Here is a 13,286-nt window from a genome sequence, read left to right as displayed (position 1 = left end):
GATTAACAAGGAACGACCTAATTTAATTCGCTTTCTGCTCCGTTGATTCTCTGCTTTGTTGAAACTTTGAAGAATCTCCTTCTAAACAATTGACGAGGTGAATTGTTCTTCTTCTTTTCACAGTTCATCTCAAATTCAACGCCATTCAACACAACGTTATTTATTGTTTCTCTCTAAATGCCAAGTTGGGTGGATATCGGGTCAATGCATTTGTTTTCTGAGAGAATTTTTGAATTCTCTGATGGAGTTCTTAATGGGGATCGTGTGCCGGTTGCTGTTTATGATCTTTGAATTATGGAATTCTTGTAGCGACTGATTGGTCTTGCCGGCTTGAATTTGAACAAATGTTTTTTTAACAGTAATGATCACTGATAATCCTTCCTATAGTTAGTTTAGGTGCAATTGAATTATATTCTGTATGCTGCTGCATTTGGATTTTGATCTCTTAGGGATACTTTTGTGATGAACTGCATAATTTTTCTTTCTTCTTGCTTCTTGCTTCTCATTCTGGGTTGCTCTTTAAGTTCTAGATGTTCTGATGTTTCGTTCCTTCACTTTTTTATTTGTCTGCTTTTAGCTTCCGTGTTCATTTGACATCGATAAACAGGGGATGCTATTCATGATTTTCTTCGACCAATATTGATGGAGAAGAGATTTGTTGTCCCACATTAGTTGGAGAGGAGAATGAAACATTCCTTGTAAGGGTGTGGAAACCTCTTCCTAGTTAAAGCGGTGACTAGAGCTGTTACATTTGTTCACAAATAAATACAAACCTCAGGTGATATGGATGATGAGCAAACCAAACATGATGGTTTGACATTGTTCTCACGAGTACCTTTTTCAAGAAGGAAGAGAAAGAGAAACGACATCGAAAATATAGATGGGATTAGAAAGAAGCAGAATAAGGGTGTGAAAACAGTTGAGCAAGAGATTGAGTCAGTTGATATGATCTCGGAGTTGCCTGAATCTGTTATTCATCATATCTTGTCATTCATTCGAAGTGCAAAAGAGGCTGCTCGAATGAGTATCCTGTCGAAAAAGTGGAGAGATGCATGGAAGTCTTTCTCCATATTAACATTTGATGAACAAAGCTTTCTCAAGACAGAAGTCAATCTTGGTAGTGATCAGCGAAGGCAGATGTTTATTAACTCCATTGATAACTCCTTGCTAAGCCACCTTACACGAAACTTTGGCATTTACAAGCTAGTGTTCCGTGTAACGCCAAAGCTCATCCTGTATTTGAATCGGTGGGTTGGCATTGCGGGGTCAAATGGTTTAGGTGAGCTAGATATCCGTGTTGAGAAGTCACCCAGACATTACATTGTGCCACCATTTATGAACTCTATCAAGACTCTAACTGGATTGAGATTGCATGGTCTTAAATGGTCAAGTTTTGCAGCTTTAGAGTTCAATAATTTGCGAAAGCTGTATCTCCGAAGACTATACGTAGATCAGCAGATGATCGAGAAATTGGCGTCTACCAGTCCTTTAATTATGGATTTGAGAATTGTAGAATGTCGAGGATTAAAAAATTTGCAGATTTCGGGTTTTCGAAAGCTTGAAAGGGTTGACATGTATCAATGTCATGGTCTAAGAAGGGTTGAGCTCCAAGTTACTAGTCTGAACACATTTTGGTTTTGTGCAAAGAATTCATCACGTTGTAAACTTAACTTAGAGTCCTGCACATCCTTGAAGAGGTTGACATTAGAGAACCCATCTATGACAGATACTTTCCTTAATAAGCTACTTTTCAACTTTCCAGTCCTCGAGAAATTGATACTCAGCAGATGCAACAAGTTAAAGCATATTGAGATATCAAATGTCAAGCTCCGGAGTCTAGGCTTGAGAAGTTGCAACAATCTGAAAATTGTTGATATTGGTACTGTAAATCCTTGTTCATTAGACTATAAAGGCCACAATATGGTTTTTATGCTCGGTCAGTTGTGCCTAAAGGAGGCAAATTTTTCTTTCGGTTTGAATGAGAGAGACGGTGCAGCTGATATTCCGTGTCGAAATTTAGTCATCCATTCTTTTCTTCGATATTATTGTGAAGGTTTTACGATCATCGTCTGGTTTCATAAGGTAACAATGAGCTGTTCCTGTTTTTGCATACTTGTTCCTGCTAACAACAAGCTTAACGCATCATATGTTTCCTCTTTCTTGCATGTGATGGTGAATCAAGAATATTATAATTCATGACGAGAGCAAAGACATCCTCCTTCCTCCTCTCCCCCATCTCAAGCTTCATGTAATCAAGTCATCTACAGATCCCAAAGATTTATTAGACGGTTTGTTGACGACATGGCACCCGGAGAGGATAATCGTAGTGTCATCTCCTAGCAGCGATGTTCCAAAGGTAAATCTTTCATCTTAGCCGAGTACACGTTAATCAGCTTTGTACAAACCTCTAACAGCTCAAGCCCACTGCTAGCAGATATGGTCCTTGTTGGGCTTTCCCTTTCGGGCTTTTCTTTCAAGGTTTTTTAAAACGCGTCGGTTTGGGAGAAGTTTCCACACCCTTATAAACTATGCTTCGTTCTCCTCACCAACAGATATGGGATCTCACAATCTGCCCTGATTGGGTGCCCAGCATCCTCGCTGGCACTCGTTCCCTTCTTCAATCGATATGGGACCCCTCAATCCACCCCTCTTTGGAGCCCAACGTCCTTGTTGGCACACCACCTTGTGTCCACTCCCCTTTGGAGCTTAGCCTCCTCGCTGGCATATCACCTCGTGTCTGGCTCTGATACCATTTGTAACAGCTCAAACCCACTGCTAGCAAATATTTTCCTCTTTGGGCTTTCCCTTTCGGACTTCCTCTCAAGGTTTTTTAAAACACGTCTGTTAGGGATAGGTTTCAGTTTCCACATCCTTATAAATAATGCTTCGTTCTCCTCCCCAACAGATGTGGGATCTCACAAAACCTTACCCTACATTTTCTACATTAAACATTGACAAGCTACTCTTAATATGCAGGCGTTGCACAAAATAAAAGGAGTAGCGGACCCAAGCTGCTGCGGCTGCAACAGTTCAAACAGAAAATGCTGGTGCCATTTCTTGGAGGACGCCAAGATTGTGAACATTGCAGAAACTGAAGGTCTATCAGGTCAGTTTTATGGCCTGAAATTGCAGAATAGGGTAGACCAAATAACTTGTATGCGGCTACTTTGGGAGCCTTCTGTGCATTTTGGTAAAAGCATAGGGTCTGATTCATCACCAAACAAAAGACAGTGATGAAGGGCTATGAAGAAATGTTTCATACTAATTAACTTTAGAGTTATATTTGCTGCTTGCTTGGTAATCTGTATGTATTATGTACTATGAGTTCAAATTTCTTTTCCTTTATATAATATAATAAGTAAGTAGCATAACTTCAACATGGTTTTTGGTATATTACCGTTGAATTCAAACTTAAATTTCAGTACTAGAAAGAAAGAAAAAATGGGTTCACTTTTTTGGTTCAAAACACACATTTTAGTCCTAAAGTTTGAGAAGTTTGAGAAATGAATTGTAAATGATCTGTGTGTTAAATTGACCATTTAGGCAACTTTGGCGTTGCTGGTTGTACCCCTTAACAAGTTGTGATCTTATTCAAACCATATCTCCGCATAATTGTTGCATATGGTAAGTCATTATTTGTTGTAACAAACACAAAAGAGGAAAGATCTCCTTCGGTGGTCTCTTGAGACCAGTCGAAGAATAGACATTGATTATTGAAACAATAACACAACGAATGAAACTGGGTACCAATCGACACACTGACTTTTCTCTTTATACCCTAAAAATAGGAGGATAGAGAAAGCAATGATCACTCACGTTTTTTTTTTTTTTTTTTTTTTTGTTTGTTTGTTTCTACACTGTATTTATTATACTTTTAATTGATGACAGACCTGACCTTTATCAATAAAATATTGAAAATTTAAGGTCAAATGTGTAAAATAGTTCATAAATTTTGTATTTTGTCAAAAAAAAAAAAAAAAAAAAAAAACTAATAATTTTAAAAAATTTCATTAATATTCCCTAATTTTTTTAAAAAAGTTAAAAAATACGGTTAACATTAGTATAATATCTAAAAAATACCCAGTAGCATTAATACTAGTTAACCTTTCTAACAAAAGTTTAAAAAGTTTTTATATTAATATACAGACAAAACCGTCTATTTATATCTCTGATCATCTTCAATTTTTTTTTTTTTTAATTTTATCTCTGATCATCTTCAATTTTTTTTTTTTTTTTAATTTAAGGGTATTAATTTTATTTATGTGTATATTTTCAAACACTTAAAAAGTTATAATGTATTTAATTTTTTTTTTAAAGTTTAACGCTAAAAGTTAAGTGTAAGCAGGATTATTTTAATGAATATCTATTTAAAATACATTCCATTTTTAAAATTTTAGTATATTGTTGAGGAAGAAATTATAATATATATATATATATATGAAGTGATTTTATTAATTATATATTAAAATATTTTTATTCAATCACTTTAAAGTGGATCTATATTTTGTAAAAGAATTTTAAATTAACATATTTTTAATGTACTTTTTATTTTAAAATCCTTTTTCCAAAATTTATTTCCAACAGACTGTTCGGAAGGATAAAAAAAGAGGAGGAGGTGAAAGAAAGATAATAAATCTACAAAAAAAAAAAGAAAAAAAAAAGTGTGTAATTTCAGGGACGAAGAAAGAAAGTAAAAACTGGAAGAAGGGAAAGATTGTATTTGCACATTGTTGTTCTTCAAGCACGCGTCACAGGGATCAACTTCATTTTCTCCCTCAAATTCTGCTCAGAATCCATTCCCAATTTCTCTATTGCTCTTTGTTTTCATGAGAATTCGATTCCACGCGCCACTGGAATGAGCTTATCTCTCTTATCCCCTGCCCTGCCCTGCCCTGCCCTGCCAGAAGTTTCGTCGGCAGTGGCTGATTAGAGAACCTACTCACAGGTGTTCGATCTCACTCTTCGGTTTTTGTCTACTGGGATTCTTGTAGCTGGAGCAAGGAATAGGAAGCTTGGGCCAAGGAATTTCTGCTTGGGTGTCCACTAAGATACTGTAAGTCTTCAATACTGAAATTATGGCCGAACTTTGCAGTTCATTTCCTGAATCTTGATATATTGAATGTTTAGAGATCGGGAAACAGCTTCCTTTAGCTTTTTGGTTACTGATTCTAATTTATGTCTTTATGAATTGCTGGTAATTCAAGATTTTGTGACATTTTTGCTTAGATTAAAGGCAGCCCAAGTTTGGAAAAAAAGAATGGTTGAAATCATGCCCTAGATTATGTGGAGAATTGTAAAACTCAGTCGACTTTGACGACTTGTACTTCTATATTTTCTGGAAGCGTACGTACCATGATATTTTCTACAGCCCCGTAGATTAGTGTCTAGAATCTAAAAGTTCTTTCGGAATTTAGAGTGATATGGTTTCCTTCTATTCCAGCAGAAAACAAAATATTTCTAGGAACAGGCGAAATTGACATGCTGGATGTTGCTTCCGGTTGGTGGATTAGGTATGAATACCTCTATGGATGATATGAACTTGATTCAGCAGGCACAGAGGCATCACTTGGTAGTTCGAGAGATTGGCGAAGAGATTGATTTGGAAATTGGACCTGGAGATGATGATCCATCATATGCTAGCACTCCTATAATTGGTGGACCTGCACGAGAACCATCTTCTGAAGATCACGACGAGAGTAAGCATGTGGTATTGGTTTCTCAACTTTCCAATGATGACCAAGATATGTCAAAGACCCAACCATCCAAAAGGAAGAAGAAGGTTGTGAAAAGGTGGAGAGAGGAATGGGCTGATACCTATAAGTGGGCTTATGTTGATGTGAAGGATGGAACTGCCAGGATTTTTTGCTCTGTTTGTAAGGAGTATGGCAGGAAGCACAGGAGAAATCCTTATGGAAATGAAGGCAGCCGAAATATGCAGATGAGTGCACTTGAAGAACACAATAACAGTCTACTTCATAAAGAGGCTCTTCGACTTCAGATGGCCTCCAAGGACAAGATTATTGTTGATAAACCAATATATGTAAAAGGTAGGGTTTTTCACATTTTGATGTTCTTTATGTCATTTCTCTCCAATCTTTCGGTGAAATTAGGTTTTCAACTTTGGAGACCACTGTTCTATAGAGAAAAAAGATAACATTCTTGAGACTTCTTGTTGACCCATTGTACTAATGATAAAATTAACGTTTTGAAGATTTTGTGTGTGCTTTTTACCATTCTCGTACTTGCATTAAATAAATATGAAGCTTTTTTGTAATATTTTCTTACATTTGTCTTTTTATGGTCATTATCTGCTAATGAAGCTATCATGTCAAAATCTGCTGGATCGATCATTGAAGCTGCACTAAAAAGGGATCCTCACGAAGTTGAGTTCATACAGGCAGTACAAGAAACAGTTCATGCCTTAGAACGGGTTATTGCCAAAAATTCTCAGTAAGTTTACCTTGAATATATAATTTTGTGATGCTCCATTATTTACAATTAAAGAGCGGGGAATTATAAGTCTTATTATTTCAGCTATGTGAACATTATGGAGCGCTTGTTAGAACCTGAGCGCATGGTTCTTTTCCGAGTTCCATGGGTGGATGACAGAGGTGAGACACAAGTCAATCGAGGCTTTCGAGTTCAATTTAACCAGGCTTTGGGACCTTGTAGGGGTGGTCTTCGTTTTCATCCATCGATGAACTTAAGTATCACCAAGTTTCTTGGTTTTGAACAGGTAGCGAACTGGATACAGTTATTCTTTTCCTATTTGAAAAAGGGGTTTTCTGTTGTTAAATGTCACATTGTCAGTATAGATCTGGTCTAATTTTCTTATAAATGGGTAAAGGCTGATTATATTCACTTGGGGTTACTGCAATTTCTTTGAAGTAAAATTTGACTTGATGTCTTGATGCGCCTGTGGCCAGGTTTTAGGGAGTAGTGGTTTTTTATGGTGTATTGCAAATTAGTCAATAAAGTTTCCTTTTGTTGAAGGAAATTTTAGAACACCGGCTGCTGGTCGTTTCTAAAAGGCATGAGGAAATGTAACATAATCATATCCTAGTTGATTACCTTCTTGTAAATTTTATATGGATTTAAGGTTGTCAGCTCCCTTGTGTGTGTGTTGGGGGGTGGGGGTAAAAAGAAATACTTGTGTTAAAAAACAAATACTGCCATAAAGCTAACAATAAATCCTCTTTTGGACAAAAATCAACCAATTGGGTAAAAACTCTCCTCACATAGGGTGATGCTCTCCACTGGAACGTACTACATTCTCGTTCTTGTCTTCTATCATCTTGATCTTTTATTCAATATGAAGTAAAACAACAGCTCACCATCCTAAGAAAGAATGACAATTGAAATCCTAACAGATTTATCATACATGTTCATCCTACAGAGGCAGGCATCCCAACTATCTTTCCCCAGCCTGGTGTTATTTGTGCAGGACTGAGGAGACTTAGTAAAACCGTTTCTATGCTTAATCCTATGCAGCATGGTTTTGGAAATCTTTGCTAAATTCTCTCTTGTGGAAAGAAACCATTCTTAAACGTGTCAAATCATTCTAGTTATTCTGTCAAGAAAGAATTTAATCTTTTTGGCTAATTCTGACGATAACTTTTTCATTGGACCCTTCGGCTCAAGAGAAAAAGAAGAATTTATTTCGGAGAGGAGAGGCCTTTTGGGGATAATGCAGTTTCCTTTCTTTCCTTGGTGCAAGCTCTACGATATCTATATATATTTTGTAGCTACAACGTCATTTCTTTATATGTTAATTGGAATTCTTTTTATGACTTGACACAGTGGGACCTCCCTAATTTTTCTAAAAGATCTTTAACGAATTTTGTTTCTTACAAAATCTTTGGTCCCTCGACAGACTTTAAAAAATGCATTATCACCGTACAAATTAGGAGGGGCAGCAGGTGGAAGTGATTTTGACCCGAAGGGAAAAAGTGATAATGAGGTAAACTGTATACTGTTATATGATGTCCTCTATTTCTAACATTTCTACAAATTGTAAAAGCCTCTATAACTCAGCAGATTATGCGCTTTTGTCAAAGTTTCATAAACGAGATATATCGGTACTTGGGCCCTGATAAGGTAAATGGAGAAAATTGGCTTTTTATTCTTTGAATATCTATGTAAATTTTCAGGTTCAAGGTTCAGCATATAATGTGATGTGCTAAGTTGTAATTCTTATCAGGACCTTCCTTCTGAGGAGATGGGAGTTGGTACTCGAGAAATGGGATATCTTTTTGGACAATATAGACGGTTAGCAGGTCATTTCGAGGTACTTTAAAACTCTTATGTACCAAAAAAACATTTTTTCATCTGATGTCAATAATGGAATATAGAAGGCAAAAACAGCGTGATTATCTTGTTCCCTGCTTTACACTTTATTATTCTGAAATTTAAAGGAAGTGGTGTATTGGGATAAAATTTCAGAAAGATTAATCAGTCAGAAAAGTGTAGTTTGATGATGGGCTTATAAAATCATTTTATGACCTGTTATGGACTTAATACCCATGAACATAACCTGCTCAACAACCCATCATATATTGCAGATTACACTGTGAATGAATTTCATTTTAAGGTATATAGCTGTCCTTGAAAAGAAACCTAAGATATTTGTTATGGATTCTTACTCATGCAGGGAAGTTTTACAGGGCCAAGGATATTTTGGTCTGGGTCTAGCCTCCGAACAGAAGCTACTGGATATGGTCTGGTAATTAACATTATATCTTTTGGATACTCTATCTATATGGTGGCCAGGTTTCAATAGGTTCAGATATAGCCTGATCTTGGCTTCTTAGATGGGTTGAAGTATCTCTGAACACTTAAAGTTTGTATATGTATTGTTTTTGACAATTTTCTCATGCACATGCAGGTTTTCTTTGCACAGCTTATACTAGCAGACATGAATAAAGAACTCAAGGGATTAAGGTTTAATACCCATCACTGGATTCTCTCATTAGAATCTAGGAGTTATTTTACCACTTAGTATAGAAGTACTTCATTTAGTGGCTCATTTATGCCGGTGTTAAATGTATTTGTCATGCATTTTGGCTTTTTAGAGTTCTATCTTCATAAATTAAGCGGTGCCTCAAAGCTTTATCTTTGATGTAAAATCCTCTTACGAATTTTTACTCCAGATGCGTTGTAAGCGGTTCTGGGAAGATTGCGATGCATGTTCTTGAAAAGCTTATTGCTTATGGTGCCCTCCCCATTACTGTCTCAGGTGATTCTCAAAACTTTCTTTGAACCATGACCTACATAATGGGGTAAAAAGCACTGTAGTACCTTTCTTCTAGCTTTGTAGGTCTTCTTCATTTTCATTTCCAAGTTTTCACAACTAGGTGAAGGAATTGTTCATCCTTCTTAAGTTCTTTTTTGGCTAGAAGAAATTTAAGAGGCTTTACGCATTAACTTTTGGCTCTTGCATGATGGAGAAGGCTCTTGTATTTTTTATTTGAAGACTAGTATGTACTGCTAGTTAGAATGAGTTGTGTGGAGGTCTCTAATTATTATTTGTTATTTGTTTTAATTATGTCTTTCTTTCATTTTAAAGCGTCATCTAACTGTGTGCATTGCATTCAGCCAAAATATTTACAGAAAGCGTCACATAATGGAGACATTGGACTTTCTGCTAAACATGTTTTAAAATCCACAACATTGACTTGATTTTGTTGTTAAACTATGCAGGAGATGTAAGTTTCTACATCGATACTTAGCCTTCCAGTGGATTAGTCATTATGATTATGTTCTTAATTATGCTGTGATTTAAAGTTTCACAGGGATATTTACTTTTTTTTTTTTTTAATGATCTCTAAACATAATTTCTTAGAGTTGGATTCCCAGCAACATAGCAACATCCATGGTTCTATCTGAGTTAGATTTGTTTGAATATTCTAATAGATTGATAATTAGATGAAAAGAGAAGTTTCTTTCTCGTCTTATATTAGCTACAACTTAAAATAGAATCAGTTTCGAAAATAAAGGTCTTGCTGTTTCTTGGTATTTGCAACTGCTATGAAGAGAACATATAGCTTGTTCTTTTAACATGTTACAATCAAATATTTCTCAGATTCAAAGGGATATTTAGTGGACGAAGATGGATTTGACTACATGAAGATATCCTTTTTGAGAGACCTCAAGGCTCAGCAGAGAAGTTTAAGGTGTGTTCTTACATTTACGCCATTTTGTTTCAACATTTTTTTGCTATCATTTTAGTAGCTCATATTTCTATACTGTGCAATGTGGTATGCTCAGGGACTATTCGAAGACTTATGCTCGATCAAAGTATTATGATGAAGCTAAACCTTGGAATGAAAGGTGTGATGTTGCGTTTCCTTGTGCTTACCATAATGAAATTGATCAAGCCGATGCCATAAACCTGATTAATTCTGGCTGTCGTATTCTAATAGAAGGTAGTAAACACTATTTTAGTTTTTATTTCCATGTCTCCCCATCTTTTTTTCAAATTTTATTTTAGTGCTTACTGATGGCCACTTGCTGGTGCCTTTTCCCCTAGGTTCAAATATGCCCTGTACTCCTGAGGCTGTTGATGTGCTGAGAAAAGCTAATATTCTCATTGCTCCTGCAATGGCTGCAGGTGCTGGAGGGGTGCGATTCACTTCATCCACTCTGTATATGATCATTGTGCTACAAATATCTGATAGGAACTAGTTTTTCTCACAAATAATAAATATAGATTTCTGTGCATTATTTGAGCAGCTCAAAGTTGAGATAATTTTTTTAAGAGAAATTTTTGGTTAAGGAAAAATTGTTTTGATTGATGTGGGTTTGATTGTCGACTCACTTTGAAATAGGAGAATGGTCTCTTCTGGGAGCTTCAAATAAGAAAGCCATTGATGCCTAAAAAAAAATAAACTATGATCAGATTTTGGGGGCACTGGATGATAAGCTCTCATACCTTATGTTACATGGTTAAAATTACAAAATTCTCTTAAAACATTGTCAGGCAACTAATTTCTCTATGGTTCTTGAGAAGATTTTGATCTTAAGCACTAGTTATGAAGTTTCACAATTTACCCTACTGTTTTAAGCGTCACTGGTTTCCAAATATTGTCACCATGTTGAAGTGAATATCTTTAGAACACAAGGACACGGTTGTAAACAGATCTGTTTCAGTAATGTCGTTGTTGTCTTGAATATCATGTTTAGAATTAAAATTTGATGCACTGAAAGAATCTATGGTTCAATAATATGAAGAACTAGAATTAGCATTCATGATCAAACTCTTCGCATAACTTTGGCCTTCCAAATATTCTAGTTTCAAATTTAGTTGCAATGCGTCAGACAATTGATTCATAAGCTTAAGGAGAATTAATCTGTCAGGTGGTTCTGGATCTTTGAATTTTTCTTGCTTATTAAAAATCCAATCGCGAGGCTTCCCGCGAGAGAGAAGAATATTTCCAATTTCTGTGTAATCTACATAGCATATTACCCAGAAAACTCAATATTGATTGTAGCCGGGATAAGCAGTTTAAGCTCATCTGGTTATTTTTGCTTCCTTGTTGCAGGTTGTTGCTGGAGAACTTGAATTAAACCATGCATGTAATCTGATGCATTGGTCTCCGGAGGACTTTGAATCTAAATTGCAGGTGAGGATCATCTTTTAGCCTGTCTTCTAGTGAGATTATTCAATTAAGGGAAATACTTCTGGATTTCTTCTTTGCCAGATTCAATTAATCAACATTGTGCATGTTGTCAAACCTTCAAAGTACTTTCCTTCCTGAATTTCTTATCAGTGATGAGAACCATAACTGAATCGATGTACTCGATATGATCAATCTAACATGATGCCGGTACATTTAAAAATGTAAAATCTATTGATCTGATATTTTCTGCTGGATGGACTCTGCATGAAATATACTGTTCTATGCTCATTCATCTAGAACTTGAATTTATTAATTCTAAAGATAAAAAAAAGGAGATTACGTTCACAATGTTGGTTGTCTGCGGATTTGAAAATTAATTTCGTAACCAACCATGTGAAGGTTATCATACCCATCATATGCTCGAGCTTGCAATTAAATTTCATATTCATTTTATTCTCCGGTTGTTGAAATCTTGTTTATGGTTTTCCCATCACTTTAACTTGCAGGAAGCTATGAAACAGACTTACCAGAGAGCCCTCAAGGCAGCAGCTGATTTTGGTTACCAAAAAGAGAGTCCTGAGTGAGTTCTACTCCAATTCAGCTCCATAATGTGATTGCTAAAATGATTATCCGCTTTGAACTGTTGGTTTGATCGAGAGGGGAAGTAGTTAAAAACAATGAGAAGTAAAGAATAGGACCCAACAACCTCGTTCACCATTTTTCGCTTGATTTCTTACTTTTCCCGCTGTTTATCTAAGCACACAAGTCGAGTATCTTGTGCTTGATTAAATATGTGTATCTATATATTGATGAGGTTTGTTTTTCTGAAACCTTATGTGCTTTTCATCTGCTTGATAATAATAGGGCTCTTGTACACGGAGCAGTCATTTCTGCTTTTCTGACTGTTGCTCAAGCCATGACTGATCAAGGTTGTGTATGATAGACATTGAGCCCAAAAGATGCTTTCTTCTCCTGTGCCTAATACAAAGATGTCCCTCAGAAGTGCCCTCGATGGCGAGCCATGTATCGTACCACCACGGATTACAAGATCAGGTACTAAAATATACGACACCATTTTCTGGATCATATACACACCATGCCATACCCCTGGGATTCCAGAGGGCTCAAATTGTTGAAATTAAGATTCCAACTTGTTGTAAAGTACCATTGCAGCGTAGAGTAGGGAAAGGCCTCAAGATTTCTGAACTGCCTATATATATATATATATATATATATATATATATATATATATGTGGTTGTTACTCTCTTGTAATACATAGAGATGGGAAATAAAAATTTATTCATCTTCATCAAGCTCTTCCTTGAAGGCTCTGCCTCTGTTGCTGTTTGAAATTTTTACATGGTTCAATCTTTATGTCTTCTGGGTTGTTATGTTTATGATCGGATTAACAACATCACTACAACTTTTGAAGCCAAAACTACCTTAGTATTTATTTTTCATTTATGCATGAGAAATAATTAAAGAATAATTCCAAAAATAAAAAGGGGAAGAGAATGGTTGAAGAATATAATTAAAGGATATTGGTACTTTCTAATTAATATTAATTTGAAGAATATTTTAATAATGTTACAAAAGAAAAAAAAAGGCATGATTATTGCTGCAGCAAGATACTATCGGTGCAAGATGTCACAACTCACCCACTATAA

The 13,286-nt window shown here is 35.8% G+C and overlaps 2 protein-coding genes across 5 annotated transcripts; both read left to right on the top strand.

Annotated features, from left to right (window-relative positions):
- The first annotated feature begins 756 nt into the window (after positions 1-756).
- LOC111791359 (uncharacterized) lies at positions 757-3,377 on the top strand. The gene is given in 4 exon segments (XM_023672656.2): positions 757-2,082; positions 2,183-2,356; positions 2,977-3,207; positions 3,209-3,377. Coding segments are annotated over 4 exon segments (1,743 nt in total). The 5' UTR covers positions 757-783; the 3' UTR covers positions 3,248-3,377.
- A 1,272-nt stretch (positions 3,378-4,649) lies between these two features.
- On the top strand, positions 4,650-12,932 carry LOC111791357 (uncharacterized). Of its 4 annotated transcripts, XM_087122412.1 has the most exons (17): positions 4,650-5,053; positions 5,227-5,343; positions 5,445-6,047; positions 6,321-6,450; positions 6,535-6,736; positions 7,874-7,960; positions 8,038-8,097; positions 8,201-8,287; positions 8,651-8,722; positions 8,885-8,940; positions 9,150-9,235; positions 10,082-10,172; positions 10,267-10,424; positions 10,529-10,620; positions 11,541-11,621; positions 12,125-12,198; positions 12,483-12,932. In XM_087122412.1, exons 3-17 carry the CDS (start codon positions 5,486-5,488, stop codon positions 12,556-12,558), a joined length of 1,914 nt encoding a protein of 637 aa, XP_086978538.1. In that variant the 5' UTR covers positions 4,650-5,053; positions 5,227-5,343; positions 5,445-5,485; the 3' UTR covers positions 12,559-12,932. The 4 variants fall into 4 exon arrangements, 3 of the variants coding, with proteins under 3 accessions (XP_086978538.1, XP_086978540.1, XP_086978539.1); XM_087122414.1 differs by lacking the exon at positions 5,227-5,343 and having other exon boundaries at positions 5,444-6,047; XM_087122413.1 differs by lacking the exon at positions 5,227-5,343 and having other exon boundaries at positions 5,441-6,047.
- Positions 12,933-13,286: the final 354 nt, after the last annotated feature.

This window comes from Cucurbita pepo, chromosome 3, assembly GCF_057944985.1.
Source record: "Cucurbita pepo subsp. pepo isolate OVF chromosome 3, ASM5794498v1, whole genome shotgun sequence".
NCBI classification, from domain to species: Eukaryota; Viridiplantae; Streptophyta; class Magnoliopsida; order Cucurbitales; family Cucurbitaceae; genus Cucurbita; species Cucurbita pepo.
This window is presented reverse-complemented; position numbering and strand designations above follow the sequence as displayed.